At 30.9% G+C, this 24,722-nt stretch overlaps 2 protein-coding genes across 3 annotated transcripts; both read right to left on the reverse strand.

Annotated features, from left to right (window-relative positions):
- Positions 1-700: 700 nt before the first annotated feature.
- LOC11437353 (threonine--tRNA ligase, chloroplastic/mitochondrial 2) lies at positions 701-6,296 on the reverse strand. Of its 2 annotated transcripts, none has more exons than XM_003601527.4 (8): positions 5,935-6,296; positions 4,928-5,074; positions 4,671-4,818; positions 3,462-3,715; positions 2,899-3,276; positions 2,074-2,382; positions 1,434-1,634; positions 701-1,343 (listed from the first exon to the last, which is right to left on the reverse strand). In XM_003601527.4, exons 1-8 carry the CDS (start codon positions 6,193-6,195, stop codon positions 1,083-1,085), a joined length of 1,959 nt encoding a protein of 652 aa, XP_003601575.2. In that variant the 5' UTR covers positions 6,196-6,296; the 3' UTR covers positions 701-1,082. The 2 variants fall into 2 exon arrangements, with proteins under 2 accessions (XP_003601575.2, XP_024635238.1); XM_024779470.2 differs by having other exon boundaries at positions 4,928-5,082; positions 5,935-6,073.
- Positions 6,297-19,766: 13,470 nt separating this feature from the next.
- Positions 19,767-24,175, reverse strand: LOC11436556 (N-acetyltransferase 9-like protein). Its single transcript, XM_003601529.4, has 5 exons — positions 23,761-24,175; positions 23,572-23,659; positions 22,532-22,664; positions 20,757-20,795; positions 19,767-20,054 (listed from the first exon to the last, which is right to left on the reverse strand). The coding sequence occupies exons 1-5, from the start codon at positions 24,029-24,031 to the stop codon at positions 19,974-19,976; spliced, it is 612 nt and encodes a 203-aa protein (XP_003601577.1). The 5' UTR covers positions 24,032-24,175; the 3' UTR covers positions 19,767-19,973.
- Between the last annotated feature and the right edge of the window lie 547 nt (positions 24,176-24,722).

Below are 24,722 nucleotides of genomic sequence, written 5' to 3' on the forward strand. Positions count from 1 at the left end.
AAATAAAGGGATAGTAGTCTTTATTACGTAGCTTATTATAAAAATTATAATGGATAAAAATACAATTTAAATGAAATAATAAGGGTAAAATTGGAAGAAAAAGTGAGAAGCTATAAGCTATAAGCTCAAACGCTACTTGGAATAGCTTCTGAAAAATAGCTTATAAGCTCGTGAAATAAGCTATAAGCTCATGGTGAAAAAGTGTTACCAAACAGAGCTTTTTTTGTCAAACGAGCTTATAAGCTATAAGCTAAAAGTTAAAAGCTTTTTTTTTGGGTTTCCCAAACAGACCCTTAGTTTTCTTTAATCAACAAAATGTTGAGACTAATGCCAAACAAAAAAAATGCAGAGATCAATGTCAAAATATGATGAAAGTGCATAGACTAATGACATATTTAAGAAGATATATATATATATTGAAGGTGTAGGGGAGAATGTGCTGTTAGTATTACTTCTATTAAGTAACACCAACCGGTATACTAACTCAGAAACCATTGAATTGAATTGATGATCCAACAGAATCTTATTACACTTCTATAATAGCTTGACTATATATTTCTATATAAAGTTCATTTTTTAATAAGAAGATTGTTAAAGGACCTATTTAATTAAGTTTAACCTTTTAATTTATTTATTTTTTTAAAAATGGGCTGTAATTAAAATTTCTATAAATATAAAATATTATGATAGAAAATTAATGTTTAACCAACTTTCGATCCAGCTTTAAAAGTATTCAGAAACATAAAATGATATCTAGGATAACCATACAAGGGTTAAAAAAACAACGCCATAAATGTGGCTTATAAGAAAATGATTCTATCTTAGTCTAACTATAACAAAAAAGAAATATGCTTTGATACAAATTTAAATAATCATGCTTCTATTGTGAATCCATTCTGCTTTGTTCTTCAACGAACAGTTTCCATATGAAGTCACGGCAATCATCACCAATAGGAGAACTTAGGCCTTTGACACGGCGATGTAATAATTGTTGTTCAATGTACTGCATATAATGTTTCAATCATTTGCCCTTGCATTCTTTTCCAAACTAACACTCGTGTCAATAAGATTCTGAATGAGTATCATAGTGATGTTGGATTTTCTATAGCCAACTTAATTCTACTAATAAAGTCATCAACTGACATGGTTCCTAGCTCCCCACCAAACCTAGATCTAACAGTAACTGTTTGTGTTTCAATTTCCTTTGAGCCTACAACAGCCATCAAAGGAATTTTCTGCTTTTCTGCATTTCTTATGAGCTTTGGCAGGCGCTCTCCGTGACAAACCTCAGCTCGGATGCCATATTTTTTCAATTTGTTGGTCACATCCTTGCAGTATTCAAGCTATTTGCAAATGCAGAAATATTTCCTATTAATTGACTGCCCATCATACAAAACAAATATACAAATAATTCTTAAGTAGTCAAACGTTACCTGGGCATCAGTGACAGGTAAAATACGAGCTTGTATTGGAGAAAGCCATAACGGAAAATCACCAGCATAATGCTCTATAAGAACACCGAAGAATCTTTCCAAGGATCCAAGGACTGCTCTGTGGATCATTATAGGTCTCTTTTTTTCAGAGTTTGAGTCAACATATGTGATGTCAAAACGCTGTGGTAAATTAAAATCAACCTGTTTAAGTTGAAAAGGAATTAAGTCAAGCAAAATAGACAAATAGTTGCATGCAGTTCACAAGATAATGAGCTAAGTAAAACAGAATCAAGCAATAACAGAATAGCTGCAACCCCTAACAAAAGTAATAGATTTAAGACGAAGAAAAGACCATTTTTTAAATCTGATGGGAAGCAAGGATAATCAAAACAACCTATCATATTAGAAAAATAAAAATGTTATATGGGTTGGAAACTAGCCTCTTATATGGGTTTTGCAAGCTATTTTCAATTAATCAAAACAGGACAATAATACTTCATATGCACTCAATATAAGCTCTTTCAAACATCAGACCAGATCTCTTTATATGAGAAGCTATCAGGTAGAGGAAAATTATTGCTTTAACACTTTTAAAAAGTATTGCTTTAATATTTCAATGAATTTTGAAGTTAGGAATTGCCTGTATGGTTGAACACTGCCACTTTCTCCCAAGAGCATCCTCAATCTTGACATCTATCTTTGGCCCATAGAAGGCACCTCCCCCGTCATCAATTTGATAGGTCCAGCCTTTATCATCCAAAGCATCTTTTAAAGCTGAGGTAGCTTTCTCCCATATATCATCTTCTCCAACAGATTTTTCAGGCCGTGTAGATAAATTTATCTCATATTTATCAAAACCAAATTGCGATAATGTTTCTTCGGTAAGATCCAGGACACCCCTGATCTCATCTTTAATCTGGTCCTCTAAACAGAATATGTGTGCATCATCCTGTACCAAAGATATTGAAGTCAAAACAAGACCCAACTTATGAGCATGCATCTCAAAGAAATGAATTAAAAACTAAATGCAGAAGCTTTGAAAAGGCTATGCAGTATTACACATTAAGGTATCATAGGCCATTGATTTCAAAAGAAAATAAGTAATGGGATCAACATACACTTGAGGTGCTAGCTCAGTGGTAAGAGTTTAGCCTTGTAACCTCAAAGTATAAAGTTCAAATCTCCTATGCAACAGTTGTGAAATGGGCATTTGTGCTACTTGAATTAATAAAATAAAATAAAAAGAATCCCCCTTTTCCAAATTTGTTTAAAATAAAAAACTAATGGGATCAACAATCAACGGCTCCAGGAGTCATGCAACCTTACTAGTCTTGGCAAGCTCGCCATCTATTATGTAAGAGTCGTGGAAAGCATACAAAATTAACATCAACATAACTGAATCGACAATTTTTTTTATTGTGATCTTTGTAGTTCACAAGATAACGAGCTAAGTAAAACAGCAAACCTGTGTGAAACCTCTAACGCGGAAAAGGCCGTGTAAACTTCCAGACAGTTCATATCTATAAACAGTACCTAATTCTGCTACCCTAACAGGAAAATCCCGATAGGAATGACGCTTCCTTTTGTATACCAAAATATGATAAGGACAATTCATTGGCCGAAGTTGATAACGCTCATCTTCAATGCTCATCTGATCATACATATTTTCCTTGTAGAAGTCCAAATGACCACTGATCTTCCAAAGATCAGCTTTTGCCACATGTGGTGTGTACAATAGATCATAACCACGGTCTATGTGAACTTTTTTCCAAAAATCTTCAATTATGTGTCTCACAATAGCACCCTTTGGGTGCCAGAAAACTAAACCCCCACCAGCATCCTCCTGCATAAATTTCATAGAAGACAAAAGTTCAATACATTACATGCAAGATGTTGTGTTGAGTCAACATTTATGTACCTACAAAATTAGGAATCACAAAACATGCTAACTCATTTGATTCATAAATACAATCAAAATAGAAACACAATCAACTTGCAGAACAATATAGACAGGACTTTTAATTGTACCTGTATAGAAAACAAATCAAGATCTTGTCCTAGGCGCCTATGATCCCGACGTTTAGCTTCTTCTTTGAAATGAAGATACGCTTTCAACTGCTCTTCAGTCTCCCATGCAGTACCATATATCCTTTGCAGCATTGGTTTCTTTTCATCTCCTCTCCAGTAAGCCCCAGCAATAGACTCAAGTTCAACAGCATTTCTTTTGATATTTCCAGTAGATTCAACATGAGGTCCAGCACATAGGTCCCACCACTCCCCACCTTCAAGGAAAAAGGAACATAAGTTCAGGTAAAAAAACAGATGAAACACCTCAGGCAATAACTTTTTCTTTCAATGCAATGCAAGACCTGAAAAGTACTCTTTCTGAGCACATCTTTGCTTCTTCATTGTTATTCTACTTTATACTTCCATCTTCACAGTTTCCAATTTCAGACACACTACATGGTCCATTTTCATTCTGCTGAAGCATGGCAATTGATCCAGTTAAAGATGAAAAAGAAGTTCAATGCTCTAAATACTTGGGCTTAGTGGACATTTAAAAATATAACTTCCATACTAGTTTGAAGGTGATCATGCAAACCTCATAACACCATTACTGACTTTAAAACTATGGTAACAAGAAACATAATCTTGCCATATTAAAACAAGGATAGAAGCAAAATGCAGTGGGGCATGGACAAAATGAGAACCAAAGAATTATGCCATGGCCCAAACTATTTGTGAACTTGTGGGGATGACGGTGAGATTGGCTTAGGGAGTACTTAGGTCTAGGCAAATTTTGTTGTAAACAAACTGAGGAAGATTCTCACTTTTATCCAAGAGCAACGCCAGCAAGGACTTAGAGAGGACCGGTTAACAAATTTATTTTGATCAAGGCACTTTGTTAGAGAAAGGTAGAATATATCAGTAACAAGCTGCACATGATAACATACATGCCTATTCTTGAGGGAGAATATTATAATATACAGCAGAATGACTGATATACATACACACAAAAACAGAGCCTAAGAACCACATAGTTAGTAGATCCATACAATAACGATTATCTCTCTATACCAGAATGACTATTATACACATGCATGGAGCAGAACAATCATGAACTTAGAGTACGCAAGCACCCATTTCTTTTTCCCTCCATAGCCTTCACCCACTAGCTTTTAAACTTCAACATGCAGGAATTAAACAAGTGAAAACTGATAAGAGATAGAAGGTTACCAATATGATAAATTGTGATGGGTTCTTCCTTAATGCCTTCCAAAATCTCCATCTTGTATGGTTCATTCAAAGCCACTATTCTTCTATGAGCTTCATCTCTTGAAACTTCTTCTCTTACAAGGGGTAAATTTTTGCTAATAATTCGGTCCTACAGACAATATAAGATATAAATAACTGTGTACCATAAATATGTAGCATAATTCAGAATTCACGAAGCACACAAACAAGTACATAACTACCAAGTATAAAGGACTTACCATCTCTTTCTTGATTCTCTTCAAATCCTTATCTGTCAAAGGCTCCATATCAAAGTCATAATAAAACCCATTTTCTATCCAAGGCCCGATTGTGACTTTTGCTTGAGGGTAAAGCTTTTGAACGGCCATTGCCATCACATGCGCACACTGCAACCCTGCAACTTATTAGTGAAACTAAAGATATAAAATCATTCAATAACTAGTATATACTTATGTAAACCAACACCCCCACAAAAATAATTCCCCAGAAATATGTTTCAGTATTTCATGTCATAGAGAAAGGCAAGATAATAGTCTCTTTTTTTCAATTTGAGTACCCCAGAGATACTTGTTTTTTATCAAGGGTATTAAACTACTAAAATCACCCATGCTAATTGTTAAATAAAGCTTCATGATAGAAATTTGTAATGCTAACGATATACTACAGGTTAAGTTAAACTATGATACTTAAATGAACTGAATTAAACATCAAAAGAAAAAGTCAAAATAACAAAAGTGAAACATTATATTGCTATGCAATGTGACATGCTTAGTTTTTTTTCCTTTCTGAGAGCAATGTGGCTGGCTTAGTTAACAACATCTATAATAAATAACTAGATTATCATAATGCCTGAAATAAAAACATATTACATACTATTATTCTTGTTTTCCAGAAAGACAACAACAACAACCAAGTCATATCCCACTAAGAAGGGTCAGCTACATAGATCAAATTACGACAAATGTTCAATCATAAACTATATTTCAATCAAATTCATTAATCTCAAGATCTTTCTTAATAGTTTCTCAAGTTTTTCTAAGTTTTCATCCAACTCTAATAATCTAACTATCCTCTATCAAAATTACTTTTCTTACAACTGAATCTATCTACGGGTCTCTCTCTACGTACATGCCCAAACCAGGTAAGCCTATTTTCCACCATCTTTTCTACTATCGGTGCTCGTCAACGACAAAAAATGCAACTAAACATAACAAAAGTTTCATTGAATGTGAATTGAAAACAGTACCGTATGACGAATTCTGAGAAGGGTGTTGGATGATTCATTAGTAGGGAGAACAATTCGGTCTTGGCGATTGGAATCGGAAACCGTGGCGGGTTGGGAAGGGCTCGTGGCGACGGCGAGAGTGGAGAATTTCCTGGTGAAGAAGGTTGGAGTTGGAGAATGAAGAGAACGAAAAGGAAAAGAAAAAGGGGTATGGAGTTTAAGGAAATGAATGGAAGATGAGAGTGTTGTAGCCATGGGAACGGTGAAAAGAGTAGAAGCCATCTTGGACGAGTAGTAGTAGTAGTAGTATCGTCTGTAGAGAAGAAGGACTTAACCCGTGGAACTTCCAAGTCCACCACCCTCATCTCTATTGTATCCACAGGATAATAATATGTTGTTTCATGTATTTTTGGACTATGTCAACTTGCAATTATGTTTTTTATTTTGTTATGGAGATCGTTTATTTAGAAGTAAAACTTGAACGGTTAAAAATTAGACAAAATTATCTACTTAATTTCATTAAGGAGAGATCCTGATTACAGGTTAGATACAAGTTTTTTTTTTATTTTTTTTAAGAAGATTGGATAAAAGTTCATATCATGTTTTTGTACATATGCACGTTCTTTAGTAAAATTGAACCGATTGAATACTTATTTAAATTCTAAAATTTAGGCTTTGTAACCTTTTCGGAGAATGTTTATTTGCTCAAACGGAATATCGTTTGATATTTTAATTAAATGATCAAAGTTGAGGTCTAACGATTGAAAATTTTGATTTTTGGGATTGGTTTGAGAGAACTGTGTGTGGCATTATAAGCAATAAGGTTAGACTTCTTTTTTTTAGAAAAGGTTATAGCATTTCATTATTAGCCTTGTAAAAAAAATTAATTATTAATCAAATCGGTAATATGTGTCAGAATTTCATCAAAGAGAGGGAAGATGGGTAAGGATTCGGCTGTTTTGACAAACGCATAGACAACCTCGTTCGTGTGTCTCCTAATAAACTCAACATTAGAGATCGTTAAGTAAGAACAATAACAAGAATGATAAAAAAAAAAAAAAAAAAAATTACTATTCACGATTCAACAATTTATGATCGACCGATCATACAATTCAACAACAAAAGAATGACATTGATATATGAAAATAAATATGAATCATTTAATTAAAAAGAATGGTTCATATTAAAACATAGATTAAGCTAGTCTTGTGTTAATGTCACTTGTAATTCTCATCCAACATTCTCTCTCCCCCATCATCACATGTACGCCTTCTCCCTCTCCCCTCACTTCCTTGCAACCATCTCTCTCCCATGGCATCTACCTCTCCTCAATCTTCCATACCAACCATCAACTCTTAATCTCTCATCCCTCTTTTGAGTTGAATTAAATCAATTTCATGAATTAGGATTTTTTGAAGAAAGTTTTGAAAAAAGTTTCGATCTTTTATATGATTACATGATGAGTGTAAATAAATATGATGTTTCAGTCTTTATCTTTTTTACTTATGCAAGTTTCAATCTTTATTTTTCTTATTCAAAAGATTCAAAAAGTATTTTGTTTTTGTTTTGTGATTCTTTGTATTTTTTTTATATTATGTGGTCAAATCTATAATGTTGTTATATGTGAGTTTCTTTATTTGTATAGAATGGGAGATGTGAAATTTCAAGAACAACATTTGTAGCTCAATCTTTCACAATCTTATTCTTGTTTTGACCGTCAAATGCAATACTTCAAATAATATAGTGTGGGGGGTTGTGATAATATAATATAAAAGTAAAACTTAATATTAATATTAATGTTTTTTTTTTCTGCTAAATGGTTTTTTTTCTTTCTACAAATGAGATCTAGAGTTTGTTTGCTAAATTGTTGGTGTTTTTATAATAACTTCATGAAATTGTCTCGTCAGCTTTCATTTTCTTCCAAAAAGTTGATTTAGTTGTCGTGTTGGTTGTTTCGTATATCCCTTTTTTTTGTATAAAATTATTTCAATTGTTTTTACTTATCTTCTATGTTTGTATAAGTCAATGACATGATATATAAGTACTTCTGCATGGATATTGGATTATGAGTATTGATATTTTAACATAAAAAATTAGACAATTTATGGGATAACTTATAAAACCATATCTAATACAACTTGTGAGAATTTTATAACAATGTTTCCCCCTCTCTCAACCAAATTAATACTTGATTTTATAATTATAAGTTGTCCAACTTTTTAGTTCAAATATCAATACTCTTGTAATATAATCTTTATAACAATTAAGAAAGCTGAACAATTTATTTTATTTTATGCTTTTTGCTAAATTTGTAAACTTAACAAATGGGATAATATCTTCGGATAAAACTTAGGTTGGTTCCTTTGATGCTTTTCATATGGTTCTTATCTAAAATTACATATTTTTTTGTTATAACAAACTTTGAGAAAATTATGGATTAGAGGAAATTATAAATAATTTAGTTAAGAACCATACAAAAAGTATTTAAGGAAATGCACCACAATTTTGTCCACATTTTTTTTTTTAAGAGGCTAAAATGAAATATATTACCACGACAATTGGCCCTCCTAGAACAAGACGTACTAGGAAGTAACACCAAGAAATACATAAAAAGTATCAGTAATATTTACAAGGCGACACCAAGCGCCAAAAACACAAAAAATAAAAGAAAGAACCAATTAGCCTATACCGAGTATGGAAAACGGGTTAAGCCACCAACCATGATAAGTAAAGGGAAGAGAAGCGAACTTCACCTTCAACCACCTAAAGGTTACAACCTTAATCTTGTCCACCACCTGGGAGATGGGACTTTTTATAGTATTAAACATTCTGTTGTTTCTTTCTTTCCATAATTTTCACATTGTTGCAAACCAAATAACCTCTAATAACGATTTCCTTGATTTTGTCCACATCTTGTTGTTTGGTTGCTGCTACATGAGTGACGGTATTGATAGTCTTAGCTCTATTTTAGGTTAGGATGTTGATTGTTTGTGCTTGTTTGCTGCCGATTTCCCAATTTTTCTTTTATATTTTTTTGGTGTTTTGCGCCATGTTAGTGTGTTATATGGTAAATGTTTTCTGGTATATTTATTGGTTTATTATGTTCTTTATAGAATCAGTGCAGTAAAGTTTTTTAAAATTGGCTTATCCAAGCTGGAACTTCTTTTTGTTGTATTATAAGGTTTTAGATTGAACCTATGGACGAGGAATCCTTTGAAGACTAAAAATACAATGAATACCTAAACCTTGTTAGATCACAGGGATATGGAGGTACTTTTCTTGATCTCTAAACTTTTGTCTACATGTGACCATTATCATGGTTTAAAATAGTTAAGTTTATATCATGTGCTAATACTTTCACAATGCTACTATGCATGTGCTGCATGTGCCGTCGTTGAATTTTGCACCACAAACATAAAAACAAGTGGGGCCGTACAAAAGGTAATCTTGTACCACGGGACTTATGGAACAATTTAGAGAGTGTCCACAAAGAAAAAGATGATGAGGGACGGTGTAGCATTTTCAAAACTTTAAGCTGGATCAATGAGAATTTTTGTGTCTTAGAAGCAAATTGTCCATACAAAGGGTGCTTGAACCACCTATACCTCTTGTTGAGCGTCAGGTACACTATTTTTTTTTTTTTGATTTAAATCTCTAGCTCAATAATATTTTAATCTTTGAAAAACAAAAATAAAGTAGAAGTATAAAGAATTAAATCACATTTATTTTTAAATAAAATTAAATAATGTGTATTTTAATTTATTTGAAGCTGAGTTTATCAAAATATCTCTTTTAATTAGATTCATAACATTGTAGGTTAAAATGAGAATCAGACTATCACACTGGTACCACTTGCTAAAATGGAGAGCTATGTCAAGTATAATGGACATGTCATGGTAGAGATCAAATGGCCTAAAGAGTTTAAGAACCTAAATGGGGTAAAATTTATAACATATACATTTTTTCAATGAAAACTTAACATAACATTTAATTTAATCTTTATTAACTGTAATTGGAGGACATCATATACCGGTCAATGAAGAAACATTTGGGATAGCATCAACATATACGGTGCTATTAAGAGGCTTCAACACTGAAATTAATGAAGATGTCGTTTGGGATGACATCAACATTCTCTCTCCCCCATCATCACATACCACTCTTCCCTCACTTCCTTGCAACCATCTCTCTCACATGACATTTACATCTCCTCAGTCTTTCAAACCAACCACCGACTCTTAATCTCCTATCTCTCTTTTGAGTTGAATTAAATCAATTTCAATTTCAAAATAGCATAAATTAGTAATAGAAGAGCAATCAAACGTTTTTTTCTTCTCTTAAAGATGAATAGTTGAATCTCCGCCTTATCTTGGAGAAGAGAAAAATAGTAGAGTCTCACGTGATTATTTTCATGGATGTTTAAATCTGAGTATTTTCTTTTTAATCTCAACCATTCTTTTTAATCTAATGGTTCATAATCATTCTCATCATTCTCATATATAAAGGTATTTTTCTCATATGATATGTTACATATTATAAGAGAATGATACTTATATATGAAATAATTTTATAATATTTTAATGATCGATAAAATATTTTATTTAATTAATTTGTGTTATCCATAAACTAATAAGAAAATAGAAAAAAATTAGAGCCTAAGCTAAAGCCCCTTCCAAGTCACCAAGTTATTGGATCTTATTCGGATAATTAAGTTTTCGACTGTAGTAAAAAACATTTGTTTTTGTTTTACCTTTGTAAGTATTGTTCTCCACTTTCTAATATCATCTGAAACACATTTTTGTGTTTAAAAATATCTCTGCACAATGAATGTGAAGTTTCAACATGTTTCAATACCACAATCGTATTCCTGTTTTCACAATAAAATACCTAAAATAATATGATGTGCTTGTGTCAGTTTTGATTCTACAAAAGATAAACTTCGTATAAATGCTTTTTTCCTAAATGTTTTTTCTGCAACTTAAACACCAGAGGTTTTAGTTAGGTGATGGTTATTACCCTTGTTTTATTGAGGTGGAGCTCTGTAGTGATTTTGATTTGCTTGTTGCTTTGGTTAGTCTTTTGCCTTTCAGAAGAATTTATGTTGGTACTATAAAAATTGTTGTGTAATGTACAACAATTTTTTTTTCTGTTTTGTTTATTTTAATATTTGTAATAATGAATATAAAGTTAGAATAATGTTCGTCCAAATTGTAATTTATTGTTGCATAATGTGATTTCAAGTTGAATCCATAACACATGAAAAGTTTGAAGATAATCAATGACTATGTAAACCATGTCAGAACATAGGTAGACAAAGGTATATTTCTTAATATTTACAAACTTTTATCTACATATTACATCATTATAATTTAATATAATTAAACTTATACAATTTATTTTACAAAAAAAAGTTACCATATATTAAAACTTGCATAATTCTATATTTTGAATTTACTATAAGTATCGTTGTAGAAACTTTGTACAACAAACACATTTGAGGAAAAAAGGACAATATGATCTTCTCAGGACTTATGGAACAATTTAATGAGTAACAATCAGGAAAACAAAGATAATGAGAAATGTTGCACCATTTACACAATTTATCTTAAATCAATCGAAATATTTGTGTATCTTTTTTACTAGGATAAAATTGCATCTTGTATTGAATATATGCAACTTATAAAATGATATAAGTATATAAAAATTTTCAGAAAATTCAAATTTGCTCATCCTACAAATGTAGGAATATAGATTGGATAGATTTAAATTAGTTTAAAAGAAAATTAGGGAGTATAAAATTGGATAGATTCATTCAATTATATATTCAGTATAAAATTAGTTTAATATAAATTGAAAAGGGAAAAAAAAAAGTGTTCGGAATTTTCATGTCTTAATAGTCATACATAACATTTATAATATAAATATTAAAGTAAGAACTTAATCTTCATCTTCATGCAATGAACCGTATTTGTCATAATATGTTAGACCTTTAAGAGCCTATGTCATATCAATCAAAAGTCTGTCATGACATGGTGCTTGGTCGATCTTGGCGTATCCTTCCCTCATTCATCTCCATGAGAGTTTGGATTATCCAGTATTTGACCAATTTCTCCTTTTTCATTTTTTTTCATTTCCTGTCCAACACCTATAATCGTAATTGCATGGTTCTCTTCCTTTTCATCTTTATTTTAAAAATCTTTTGGATCTTTCGGAATATATGCCCTACAATTAATAAAATAAAATTAAACCACAAATTTAATTAAGATTTGAATAAATAGTTTGAATTTCACTCGCCCCTTTGTAACTATTCAACGCTTCAACCAACAACATATGTGTCGTAACTAGTGCTTTCCTGATCATCCCTTTTAATTTCACTCCTTCAATTTTATCTTTCTCTTTTTTGAAGAGCATGTCGTCATTAGGATTTATCGTTAATAAAGTATGGAAGCTTGAATATGCCTAAATAGAATAGTGAAGAAAACAAATTAAAATAATGTGATAATAATAAATGTAAAAATACTAATGAGAAAATTAGTGTACCTTGCGCTCATAGTCAACTCGGTTGAAATTCCTCACATAATAACCAATGTGTCTAAAATACACTCATTATATCTCACCCAATCAATTGCGTCAACAAGAGTACGCCCATTATCGTTTTGTTCTTTGTCTTTTATCAAATTGTTATAAATATCTTGTGTAGATAAAAGTATAGAGTCTCCCTTTTTTTAATGTTGTGTAATGCCTCAAGCACACAACAAATGGGAAACGCAAAACAACAGTTTGAAGAGAAGAAAACAATGAGTAAAAAAATTGATATATAATCGATATAATCTGTTTCAAACTAAAGAAACTAAACTTAAGAGATGTGAATGTGCTAACAGATGTGATGATGTATTTGTTTCAAACTATATATAATTAGTAAAGGTATCTCGAATTTGGGGTCTCTTTGATCTGAGAGAAGTTGAAAAACAGAATTAACTGTTTTAATTTTTTTTTTATAATTCCTCATGAATTTTAAATTTCAAAGAGAAATCTAGTTCGTTTTTATAACAAAGCACAAAGTGTTAGTTGTAGGGTTCAGAACAAAAATGAAGAAATATCAATTGATCCGTTATTGAATAACTTGTAAGTTTTACGACTCCACGTGAGCATAAGAGATACCCCAAGTTTAATCGTACAAAAATATTAATTAACGATGGTTGACAAGCGTTGAAAATCCGCCTACTCAAGTAAAGATGGAGTTTCGTATGATTAAGTATGATGTTTGTAATTTCTGTTTTAGTTAATATATTGATACACATTGTATGCACGCATACTCAATATCTCACTATCTTTTGATGCTTATATAAGTCAACACTAGAATACGATGAACTCACAACTATCTTCTGATTCTTATCAAGAGTTTTATCTATCCGATGTGGGACTTGAATTTTTCCAATAACAACTAGCAGCAACAAAACAACAAGATGTGTGATCATTCACATAATGATATTTGACGGAACTCAGTGCATTTTCTTAGGTACTTTTCATATTGTTCTTAAATAAATTATTCATGATTTCTTTAAATCAATAATTTTTTCAAAGTTTTGTTAGATCATGTTATCACTTTTGTTAAGTTCACAAATTCAACAAAAAAACATAAAATAACAATAGATTTTGCAGCTTTCTTTATATTCCAAGAGTATTGATGTTTAAACTAAAAAGTTGGACAACTTATAAAACCAAGTATTAATTTGATGAGAGAGGGGGAAAACATTATATAAAATTCTCATAAATTGTTCCTGTTTTTTGTGTGGTTTTACAAGTGTTCCATAATTTGTCTAGTTTAGTATGTTAAAATATCAATACTCATAATCCAATCTCCACGCATAAGTATTTCCATATCATGTCATTGACTTATACGAACACAGAAGATAAATAAAAACAATTGAAATGGTTTTATACAACAAAACTGGGATATATAAAACAATAACACGACAACAAAATCAAATTTTTGGAAGAAAATGAAAGCTGATGAGACAATTTTACGAAGCTATTGTAAAAACACAAACAAATTTATCAATAAAACTCTAATTTCACTTTGTAGAAAGAAAAAAAAAACACTTAGTAGAAAAAAGCATTTATCAAAGTTTTTTCTTTTATTTTATCAGAACACACAACAAACACACATCATATTATCTGATGTTTGACTGTGAAAAACAAAACTAAAATGGTGTAAGATTGAGCTTCAAATGTGGTTGTTGAAACTTCACATCCATTCTATATAAATAAAGAAACTCAAATCGTAAAAATATTAAAAAATTATACTCATTATACAAAAAAAATATACAAAGCATCACAAAACAAAACAAGAAATTGAAACTTTTTCAACTTTATCAACCCAAGAGTGTAGAGGCTTTAATAGTGGAATAAGTAAAGATGGACACTTAATATTCCCTGCATACAAGCAAATAGTCTCAAAAAGAAAATATTGAAAAATCTACGTTCGTCATATAATCATATTAAGATAGCATCTTTCTTAAAAAAATAAGAAAAAGAAGATTGAAACTTTATGATCTTTTAAAACTCAAAATAGAAAAAATGAAGAATAAAGGAACAATCAAGAAAGAAAGAAAAGAAAAAACAGATAGTAGAAGGAAAGATTGTAAAAGGAAAGATTGAGAGTGGAAAGTGAAAGCATTGTTATAGTAGTTTGGTTTGAGAGATAGTAGAAGGAAATAAAGATAAAAGTTCATAAATGTGTATTTTTAAAAGGAAAAAAATATCCTTATACACAAATTTTATGTGATAAAAAGAATAAAAAAAAAATAGACACTATAATTTCATCCATAAAATAAATCATGTAAATAAATAGAAAAAATAAAAATAAAAGTTGGGTCACATTTCATTTCTTGTGCATTGGTGATAGCAATAATAGTATAAAATGAATGGTATATGAAAAGTTGCATAGCCTTTCAGGATTGGTTAAATTGAGATTTTTGAACTAAGGCAAGGCTACATTAGTACTTTCAAACACTTTTGATGCTTTCCTCCAATTTTCTTCACAATCTGGCGAGGAAAGTTTTTTCCTGTTGGACCCAGCAAAAAGTAATCGGTCCTTCCACTTTCTTAGAGAACCAAACTAAAGAAGGAATCTTGGTTTGTGAGTTTTCTCTCCTTCCACAATCAATCTTGGTCCTTCTTTTAAACCAAACACACCCTTAAAGTGAGAAGAAATGTGGGTTACAGAGTGATTATTTGAAAAAAAAATAAACGTTGTTTTGGAATAGTGGAGTGGAGAACAATGTACTTACTACAAAAGGGAGTTATAAAATGGATGAATCTTAAAATCTGAAAGTTATTTGGAGGGCCCTAAACTCTGAACGTTCATTATAGTGATTGAGAAAATTGTTTTTCTCAAATAAGAATTTGCTTAAAAAACATATAAAATATGTTTTTGTCGCTAACGATAGTTAACTATCGGCGTTCTGCAGTTACAATGTACACAAATTAAATCAAATGTTATGTTAAGTTCTATAAAAAGTTGCAATTTTTTTTTGTTTTGATTTCCTTTGTCGATTTTCTTTTATATTATAAGTGTAAAATTTAAATATTATTGTGTTTTGAGATTCTTTGTTTGTAATAAATGGATGTGAAGTTTTAATCTTTATCTTTTTTGCTTGCATATTCAAATATTTATTTTTTCTTCTTATTTTACTGCTAAAACTTTCAATATTTATATTCTCACATTTAATCAAAATGCAAAAACACAAATCCTATTTTAAGATTTTAAGGTTTTTAAAGTTTCAAAAAAAAAAAAGTTTTTTTTTGTCTATTTTAAAATATGAAAAAGATAAAAATAAGTACACATAAATTCTAAGTCACGTGAATTTTGAATATCTAACTTGTACTTTTACCAACTACTCTGCTCAGCCGTTGGAAAAAGTAAAACAATTATTCTCAAGTAAAAACAAAAACCGAAACAAATTTCGAAAAATAGTATACAACATGAAAAAAGAGAAAAGGAGAAGATATTAAATTAAATAAAACAACGGAACTCTAAAATAAGTGTGATCAACGCTTATTAAACAATAATTTAAGCAATCACAACCCTCTCCATAATCAATCATAACCTTTGAACAATATGGTGTTTATATAACACTAATTTAAGCAGTAATTTCATGGTCTAGCGATAACACTATCTTATACATAATCAATCACAATATTTAAACAATATGATGATAACTCATGACATGCATGCAATGTTTGTGATGATATATATATATATATATATATATATATATATATATATATATATATATATATATATATATATATATATATATATATATATATGTAAGTTTGTAATAAAGAGAAAAACAAAATTAATAATACTCTTAAGATGCAAAAATATACGTGCCTAAATTATTTTAAGGTTTATGAAGTTTCAATTTTATTTTTTTAGTTTTTTTTTGTCTATTTTATATATGATACGTGTAAACTTTTAATATTGTCAGTATTTTGAGTTTTTTGTTTATAAATGATGCATGTGAAGTTCCAAAAACATTTTTAGCCAAATCAATCACAATCTTATTATTGTTTTCACAAGTAAAAACTCTAAATAAAATGGTATGTTTGTGTGGAATTTGATAATATGATAATCAAATGTGTATGCCAAGTATTTTCGAAACTGGCATAACACTGTAACAATCTTATTTATCTTAATGTACTGGTTAATTGATATTAATATATTTAGGTTTTGTTTAGGAGTTTGGAGGGTTTATATGAATTATTCAAATATAATATATGTTGCTATAAAATTCTTAAAATTTAAAATATAATAATGATAAAAATTAATTTATCATTCTCTAAAAAACTAACATATAATTTGAAAACCATTTTAATGTTCAAAACCACAAGGTATGCAAACATTCATGAATCAGTTTCATCGCAAATACCATAAGCATTTGTATTCCCCTCAAAATAATAAAAAAAAATAAAAATAATATTATGGTTCATATCAATTAGCGTTGTTAATGGAAAATCATAAAATCAGTCACCATGATATGATACTAACTGTTAGAAAAATTAATTTGAGATCTTGATATTATGATTTTCACTATACCATGAATTTCTACAAGAGAGTAAGAAAACATACTCGAATTAATGAAAAGATTTTCCTTTCGTGTTCTTGATACTTTTATGCAATTGTTTACTTCTATATGTCTTTTCTCTTCTTGTATTTGCCACTACATTAGGCCATCTTTTATTTAAAGTCAATCTATTAGTTAAATGTACCGCACATATATGATTAAAACAACCATCACATGGCCACTATTAATATGCAAACATATTTATAACCTATTAATTCCTCAACCACAATTGTGGTTTATCTTATAATGAGCTTAAACACAAACATTGAAATAGAAGAAAAAAAATGATAAATATAAACATAATTGCTTAAGTCTATAGAAAGAAGTGGAGTTTACATGAGAGCAATTACAATCTAGTGAGGATTCATAGAAGTGAGCTCTTTGCATTCCTCGAGGCTCTAAATTTCTAAGACTTGACTATCACGCCTTCAAGTGGTATAGTATATGGGTTGAGATCAAGAGTTAGCAACCATGTTGAAAATGGATTAGAAATCGAAACCTTGGCTCAACAAAGAAATGATCCTTTTTATAGTACAAGTTTGGCACACGTTCTTGTCATTTCTTTTTGTGTCCTTTGTAATCTCCATGGAAGATGATATCCTTATCCATTATAAATCAGCATATTTCTTACATACTCCAGTTATTCGAGACTCCATAAACTTTAACTCTAAGCCATCATCCATGTTGGACCCATTTTTGTACTTTCACACTTGACGATCTTGGTTGTACAACTTTCGTTTCAACACTATTACGATCTTGGTTGTACAACTTTCGTTTCAACACTATTACTTTGGTCTCACGTTTAGCAAAATGCGTAACATGTTCATTCAACCAAATACTAACAATCAAATATTGTTCCAATGACAAAATAATAAGAAAAGGTAAATAATTAAATTCATAAACACCTAAATAGACATAGAAGAGGGAAAATAGGTCGTGCAATCACTCAAAGAATATTTAGGGAAAAAAGTAAAGGTATTAACCAACATATTTGTGGGTTATCAAAGAGGTATGTTGCTATCAAAGTGGATATAGAGAAAACCTACTATGATCGAGTAAGGTGGGTTTTCTATTAGACACTCAGCATGAGGCTGAGTTTGGTGAAAACCTACTATATTGAGATTTTGAAGGCTTGTATATCTACTTCCCATATGAGTTTGCTTTTTAATGCGTCAAAAATAATATTTCAGCCCTTCTCGCGGGCGGAGTAAGGCAATGATGTCCCCTATCTCTGTATCTCTTTTTTCCAATGATCAAATAGAGGTTATTATGTGATGCTTAAATACTCTTGATCTCAAAAAAATGTTCACAGCGGGCCTCGGAGTTGAGTAGGATGAATGGTTTCGGCTAACTCAAGATTTAGGGAAATAACTCAGTGTTCCCTGTTTATATGAGGGGGGAAAAGGAGTTATATGATCATTTGTTGGAAAACACTCAACATCGCCTTAGTAACTGGCATGCATGTGCACTTTCTTTTGTCGGTGGAGTTGCAATGGCTCAATAAGTGGTGGTTTCTCTTCTTACGTACACTATGCAAACAATTATTCTCCCAATGCACGTTTGTAGTTAGCTAGAAAAAATGAAAAGTGATTTGTGCGGATGGGCGCAGAAACTACATAATATCTATTGGAACAACTTCATCCAACCTAAGTTGATAGGGTTAAGGGATCACAACTTTAATAAATATTTCATCAAGAAGTTGGGATGGGGAGTGGGGGGACTAAGCCTAATGTTCTTTAGGTCCAGGTCTTTCCTAAGTAAGTATGAGGTTTGAAGGTAGAACTTACTCTATATAATATTCTGATCATTATAATATATCTACCACACTCATACTTAAAGTAAGTTCTACATTCAATTATTCAGAGGTTTGAAGGTAGAACTTACTCTATATAATATTATGAAATTTTCTTAAAAGGTACCAAATGGAGGTGATCCAATTTAGAAGCATGTTCCTCTTGTGGAATATTCTTAAAAATTAAAAATGAATTTAGGCTTAACATATATTGTGCATCCTCCAGTTTGTGTCCTATATCTCTAGTATATTACCCAAAACTACGTTACATGCACTTCGAGACTGCGAGAATGTTGTGTAAACTTGGGAGTTGGATTTCGTATAATATTGATTGCGATCGGGTAATGGATGTGAATGTTAGTTGGTCCTATTTGATTTTATCATATCCTCCATTTGGTTTGAAAGAAATAACGGAAGTGATGCAAGCTAAGGAATATGAATTGAGACAACGACGGCAAACAATCAAAGGAGCATAATGACGACATCAACCAAAGAGCACGTGACAACAACACTGCATTTTCAATGATCATTTCAAAAACAAGATTTAATTTTTAATTTTCTCATTTATTCTTCTCTTCCTTCATGTATTTCTTCTTCCTATCTTTCCCTCTCCTCTCTACCTTCTTTATATTGTATCCCTGTCTCTCTTCAAAAGGTTAAAGTTTGTATCAATATATAATTTTTTTTACCAAATTTTAAAAGTATTATTTTCATACAAAAATTCAATTTGTTATTGTTTACAACACTGGGACCGTGGAATTATCACCAGAAGGAGTTCAATCGAAATCCTCACCAGTATATGAATAAATGAGTGATTAAGATTTCAATGTAGATAAATTTCCCGCTGTAGACTTTTTGTTTCCCACCACATTTAACTTATTGCCTAGCAACTCACATCAACAAATATGCTAACTTCGTGTGAACCCATCTTAACAAGGATAAAATGGAGCATTGCAATTAGCAATCTAGTGATAATTTTAATGTCAAATTCTTACACTTGAAAGGTAATAGCAGTTGGATGAATAATGTCATAATCTTGTATTGGTAATGGTAAGACAGCTTGAAATACGCACATCATGAACAAGGAATCTATTCAAAAGAGATTATTCTACTACTAATAAATAATATGATGTTGCTTATGTGTGTTTAATCACAGTACCCATCAAACCAAGCATCTCCTCACTCTTGGCTTGTGTTATTTGCAACTCCAAAGTCACCTGTCAAACAAATTAGGAACAAAACATTAACAAACGTTGTCTACAGAACAGAAAGAAGAAACCTGCATATAACTGCTAAAACACATGATCAATCACATAAATGTGTGAAATCTTTTCAACTCTATTGAATCAACTTAGAAAGAAGATACAACGTTTGTTATGTTCTAAATAATGGTTAAAACAAAAACTTAGGGAACGCAAGAAATATTTCATTTCTCAAAATCACCACAACAACTGCAAATTCTACTTTAGCTATATTACATGATTTATAAAACAAAAATGAATAACATCATAGACGCGCATTCAATAAAGCACAACAATATTTGCAGTTAACAGTTTGTGAAATCAACAGGACTTGAAGTAAAGTGCTCATTTTTTTCAAAGTACATAAGATAAACCAAAAAGTTTGATTTTTAAAAAGGAAACTTGACATTCCAGATTTCAATTTTCCTTAATCACTTAGCTTGTAACTCTTACTAAATATAAGTACAAAGCACGTACTTATAGCCAAAACAATTGAGGCTGGGATTAAATTCAGAGAAGTTATATTCCTTAGTTAAAAATTACAATAACAACTTTTTGTCAAAACAAAATTACGATAACAACTTGCTAGTAATTCGTACTAAAAGAGAACAAAGCAGATGAACTTTAACAAACAAGTTAGAGCACCTCTGTTGAAAATTTGAAATTAAACATGCTCACCTCTTTGAAAATGTTGCTATGTGAAGTTTGCACAAACCCCTGCGTCAAATCCACAAGATAAGTCAACAGGAGAGAATTTAATAAGTAGAAACCACTTGAGAAGAGAGAGGGAGAGAGAAAGATGCTTCTTAATTCTAGAGTGCATGAAATCAATTCTATAAAAGCCATGGTTCTAAGAGAATATTTTCAAAACAAAATCTTTCATAAAATACAACAAAAAGAATATCATGTTACACTTTCATTTCCAATAAAAGAACTGTAACTTCATAGATTAATTCAATGATTTTAGACCAAAGCCTTTAAAATGAAAGAGGGACAGAGGTAATATACAAGAACACTGTGTTAGTATTTTCAACACAAACCTCTACATCCGCAAGCTAAGTCAACCAGAGAGAATTTAACAAGTAGAATAGAAACCACTTGAAGCAAGAGACTGTTAGGAACTTAAGATTTAGAATAATGGCTAACTAGAGCAGTTAAAGTAGTCAAGAGTTGTTGATTAGTTGAGGTGGTTAGTTAAAGTGCAATTTGTATAAATAGGAGAACACAAAGGGCAGAGAGCATCTTTGAATTACGCAATTGTGAATAGAGTATTCTCTATTGTGAAGGGGAAACTCTTGGAGGAGAGATTATCTCCTATTCTATCATATTTCTTAAATAAAGTGTTCTTTCTATTCCATTCCATTCTTGGGTTCCTAACAAAGACAGAGAAAGACACTTCTCGATTCTAGAATACAAGAAATCAATTCATATGAAGCCAGGGTTCCAAGAATATTCTTCATAATAAAATGTTTCATAAACTACAAAAAGGGAGTCTAATGTATACTACACACTTTCTTTTCAATAAATATTGTAAAATGATTGATCAATTCAATGACTTTGGACCACAGCCTTCGAAATGAACACTGTGTTAATATTTTTGACAAGCAGACTTAGATACAATGCATATGTGCCTTGAACTACATGCAATACTGAAAATCTTGTCCATCAAATGGATAAACTTGTTTGACAACAACTTACAGTATGTTAAATGCACAGTTGTTGTAACATCCAGCTATTAGATTAAGAAGTAATGCTCATTTACCATGGTCCTCACGAGATTAAGTTTACCATTTATAATGTGTGTCAAGGTTATTATAGAACTTGGCTTTTATAACTAAGGATAAAGTGAGAAATTGCCAAGTGCAAGTTGAACCTTAGTGTAGCATACACATTAACCAAGGAAACATGTGCATAACGGTTTAGCGGTTATGATTATGCTTATGGATTAGTTAAGAAATCACTGAGATAATATATCTCACCCCATTCAATTTCTATTTTTCAGATAAACAGATATAAAAGGCGAGAATTCAATGCTTAGCTGTTGAAAATTAGACACATACTTCGTATAGTTATGAATACTTATGAATTCCAATTCATGTATTTCCCTATATAATGTACCTTTGTCTTATGTATTAAGACAGGTTTTTATTTATCCTTGTATTTCGATTCTATATTCCAGTTATCCAGTATCAGAATTGATATTCTAAATGATATTCTAGATTATCTATTTGGGGTGTTACATTTTGGCCCGATTCATGTATTTCCCTGTTTAATGTACTTTTGTCTTATGAATTAAGACGGTTTTTTTTTCCTCCTTGTATTTCGACTCTATTTCAGTTATCTAGTATCATAAGTGATATTCTAGATTATCTATTTAGGGTGTTACAGTCGTAAGACACCTCATGCCTTTAATATGAAAAAAAATAAAAAAAATAAAGAAGCAGCGGACAGACCAGTTTTTTGAACAGGTTGATGGACTCTACATTTGATTCTCCAATTTTAACCTGAAAAGTTCTGATCCCCAACTTCTCAATAGCAAAGGCCATCATTATCAAAACAGACTCCTTTCCAAGTCCTTTGCCACGGCTATGCTAACAAAAAAACAAAGTGATCAAAAGTGAGATCAAGGAGATTTAATACTTTGCAGTCAAAGACTAAATCAACCCAAAACCTAAGACTTCTAGATGAAGGACTCGGGAAAAGCTTTTATATCTAGAACGTGCATAATCAAGAGATTTTAAATTTAGAACATAGATGGTATTTTAAATTTAGAACATAGATGGTACAGTACAGAACTAACAACGAATACAAGTTCTCCAAAACTTTGTCCATGGTCTGTGGAATGGTTTATAAACTCAGTTCATCATAGTGCAAATGATTGAATCTTTAGAATTGTGAAGGAAACACGAAAATACACCAGTTAAGAAGTATACATATGCAAGAATATGAGACTAAGGCTTTGAACCAATTGAGACCAAATACAAATTTTGAGCATTTCCTTTTATGTTTTAGAGATGACAAGTTACAAACAGAACATAAAGTTGACATAAACAGAGACGAGTGAACTAAATGACATACTCTACTTGAATTATAAAGGCCTGAGTTAAAGTCATTTTCATCTATATTCTCCTATTTTTTACGCCTCTAATTTTTATCTGGGGTATCTACTAAAACATCGATTAAAAATTATACATAGGTAGTGCTACTGCTATTAAACAACACCAAATTAGCTTTTAATTGGACATGGTATTCATTTCTAAGTCAATCCCCAACACATACATCCTCAATCGGTTACAATCATGACAATACTATGAAACACTAACGCAGATACGTACAGGACACTGACACGTTGACACCGGTAATTATTTGAATAAAAATAACATAATGGAATGTAAATGTAATCATATGTCCGACACCAACACACCTTCAATAAGAAATGTTGGCGTTAAGTCAGCAACTAGTTTATGTATTAGATGAATTTATAAGTAGGTACCTGGTTTGTTCAGCTATCATAATTTCAACCTCTGCTATTTGAGGATTATTGATGTCATTCATGAAAATATTTACATCACCAACCATAGCTGCAAATAGCGTCACATTGTTACTACTAAAAAATCAAATAATTAAAAAAATGAACAAAATAATAAAAGAAAACAAAAACAAACAAAAAAACATTATTGACCTTCAACGTGGGGTTGACCATGAGAGAAGGTTCCAAAAAGCAAGTCCTTATCCAAGACAATGAAAGTTTCCTTGTTGAGATCACGTGACCATGAGAGTTGCATCTGATACTCTTGTTCGAGAGAAAGGGGTTCGGAAGCAGTGGCTTGAAGAAGAGAAGGGTCTTGCATCCATTCATGATATTTGGGAACGTGAGGTTCCATGTAAGGGACCAGTATTACCTTCTTTCCTTCTAAACTCACACTTCCTTTCTTCCACGCCGCCGCCGCCATCGAACTCCGCCACTGCGCTTTGCTCTCGCCTCTCTCGGACTGATTGATTATTTTTTCTGTAATTTTTGCTAGATTATGTTTTTTGGAGTAAATAAATTTACGCTACCTTCTTGTTGGATTTTTAAATAAAAATTTAAAACTTTTGATTTGAGCTGATAAAATTCGATACTTACTTTCTACCAAAAAAGAGTTCGATATTTTCTAGCGAATATTTCTTATTATTAAAAGGATTAACTATATTTTTGGTCCCTATAAATTCGTTTTAATCCTTTTAAAAAATTTCAACAATTTTTAGTCTTTCAAAACTTTTTATAAAAAAAACTTATGATAGTATAAGAATATTTATAAAAAATAGAATTTTTTAACAAAACATGAATTATTATATGAACTTTTTGTTAAAAATTTCTAATTTTTTTTTTTAAAATGATTTTTACAATATTCTACGTATTTCTGCACAATTTCATTAAAAAGTACAAAAATTAACTTAAAAATAGGGATCAAAATTAGTGATTAAAAATTTTATAAAAACTAAAAGTTTAAAGAAAATTTAAGAGGGCTTAAAACGAAAAGTTTGTATATAAACCTTTATTAAAAAAAACATTGTTTTTTATATAAAAAAAAATAATTATCATGTATTCGTTTAGAATCTCCCCTGCAAAATGTATTTATTTTACGTATTTTTGGGGGCATC

This window comes from Medicago truncatula, chromosome 3, assembly GCF_003473485.1.
Source record: "Medicago truncatula cultivar Jemalong A17 chromosome 3, MtrunA17r5.0-ANR, whole genome shotgun sequence".
NCBI lineage: Eukaryota > Viridiplantae > Streptophyta > Magnoliopsida > Fabales > Fabaceae > Medicago > Medicago truncatula.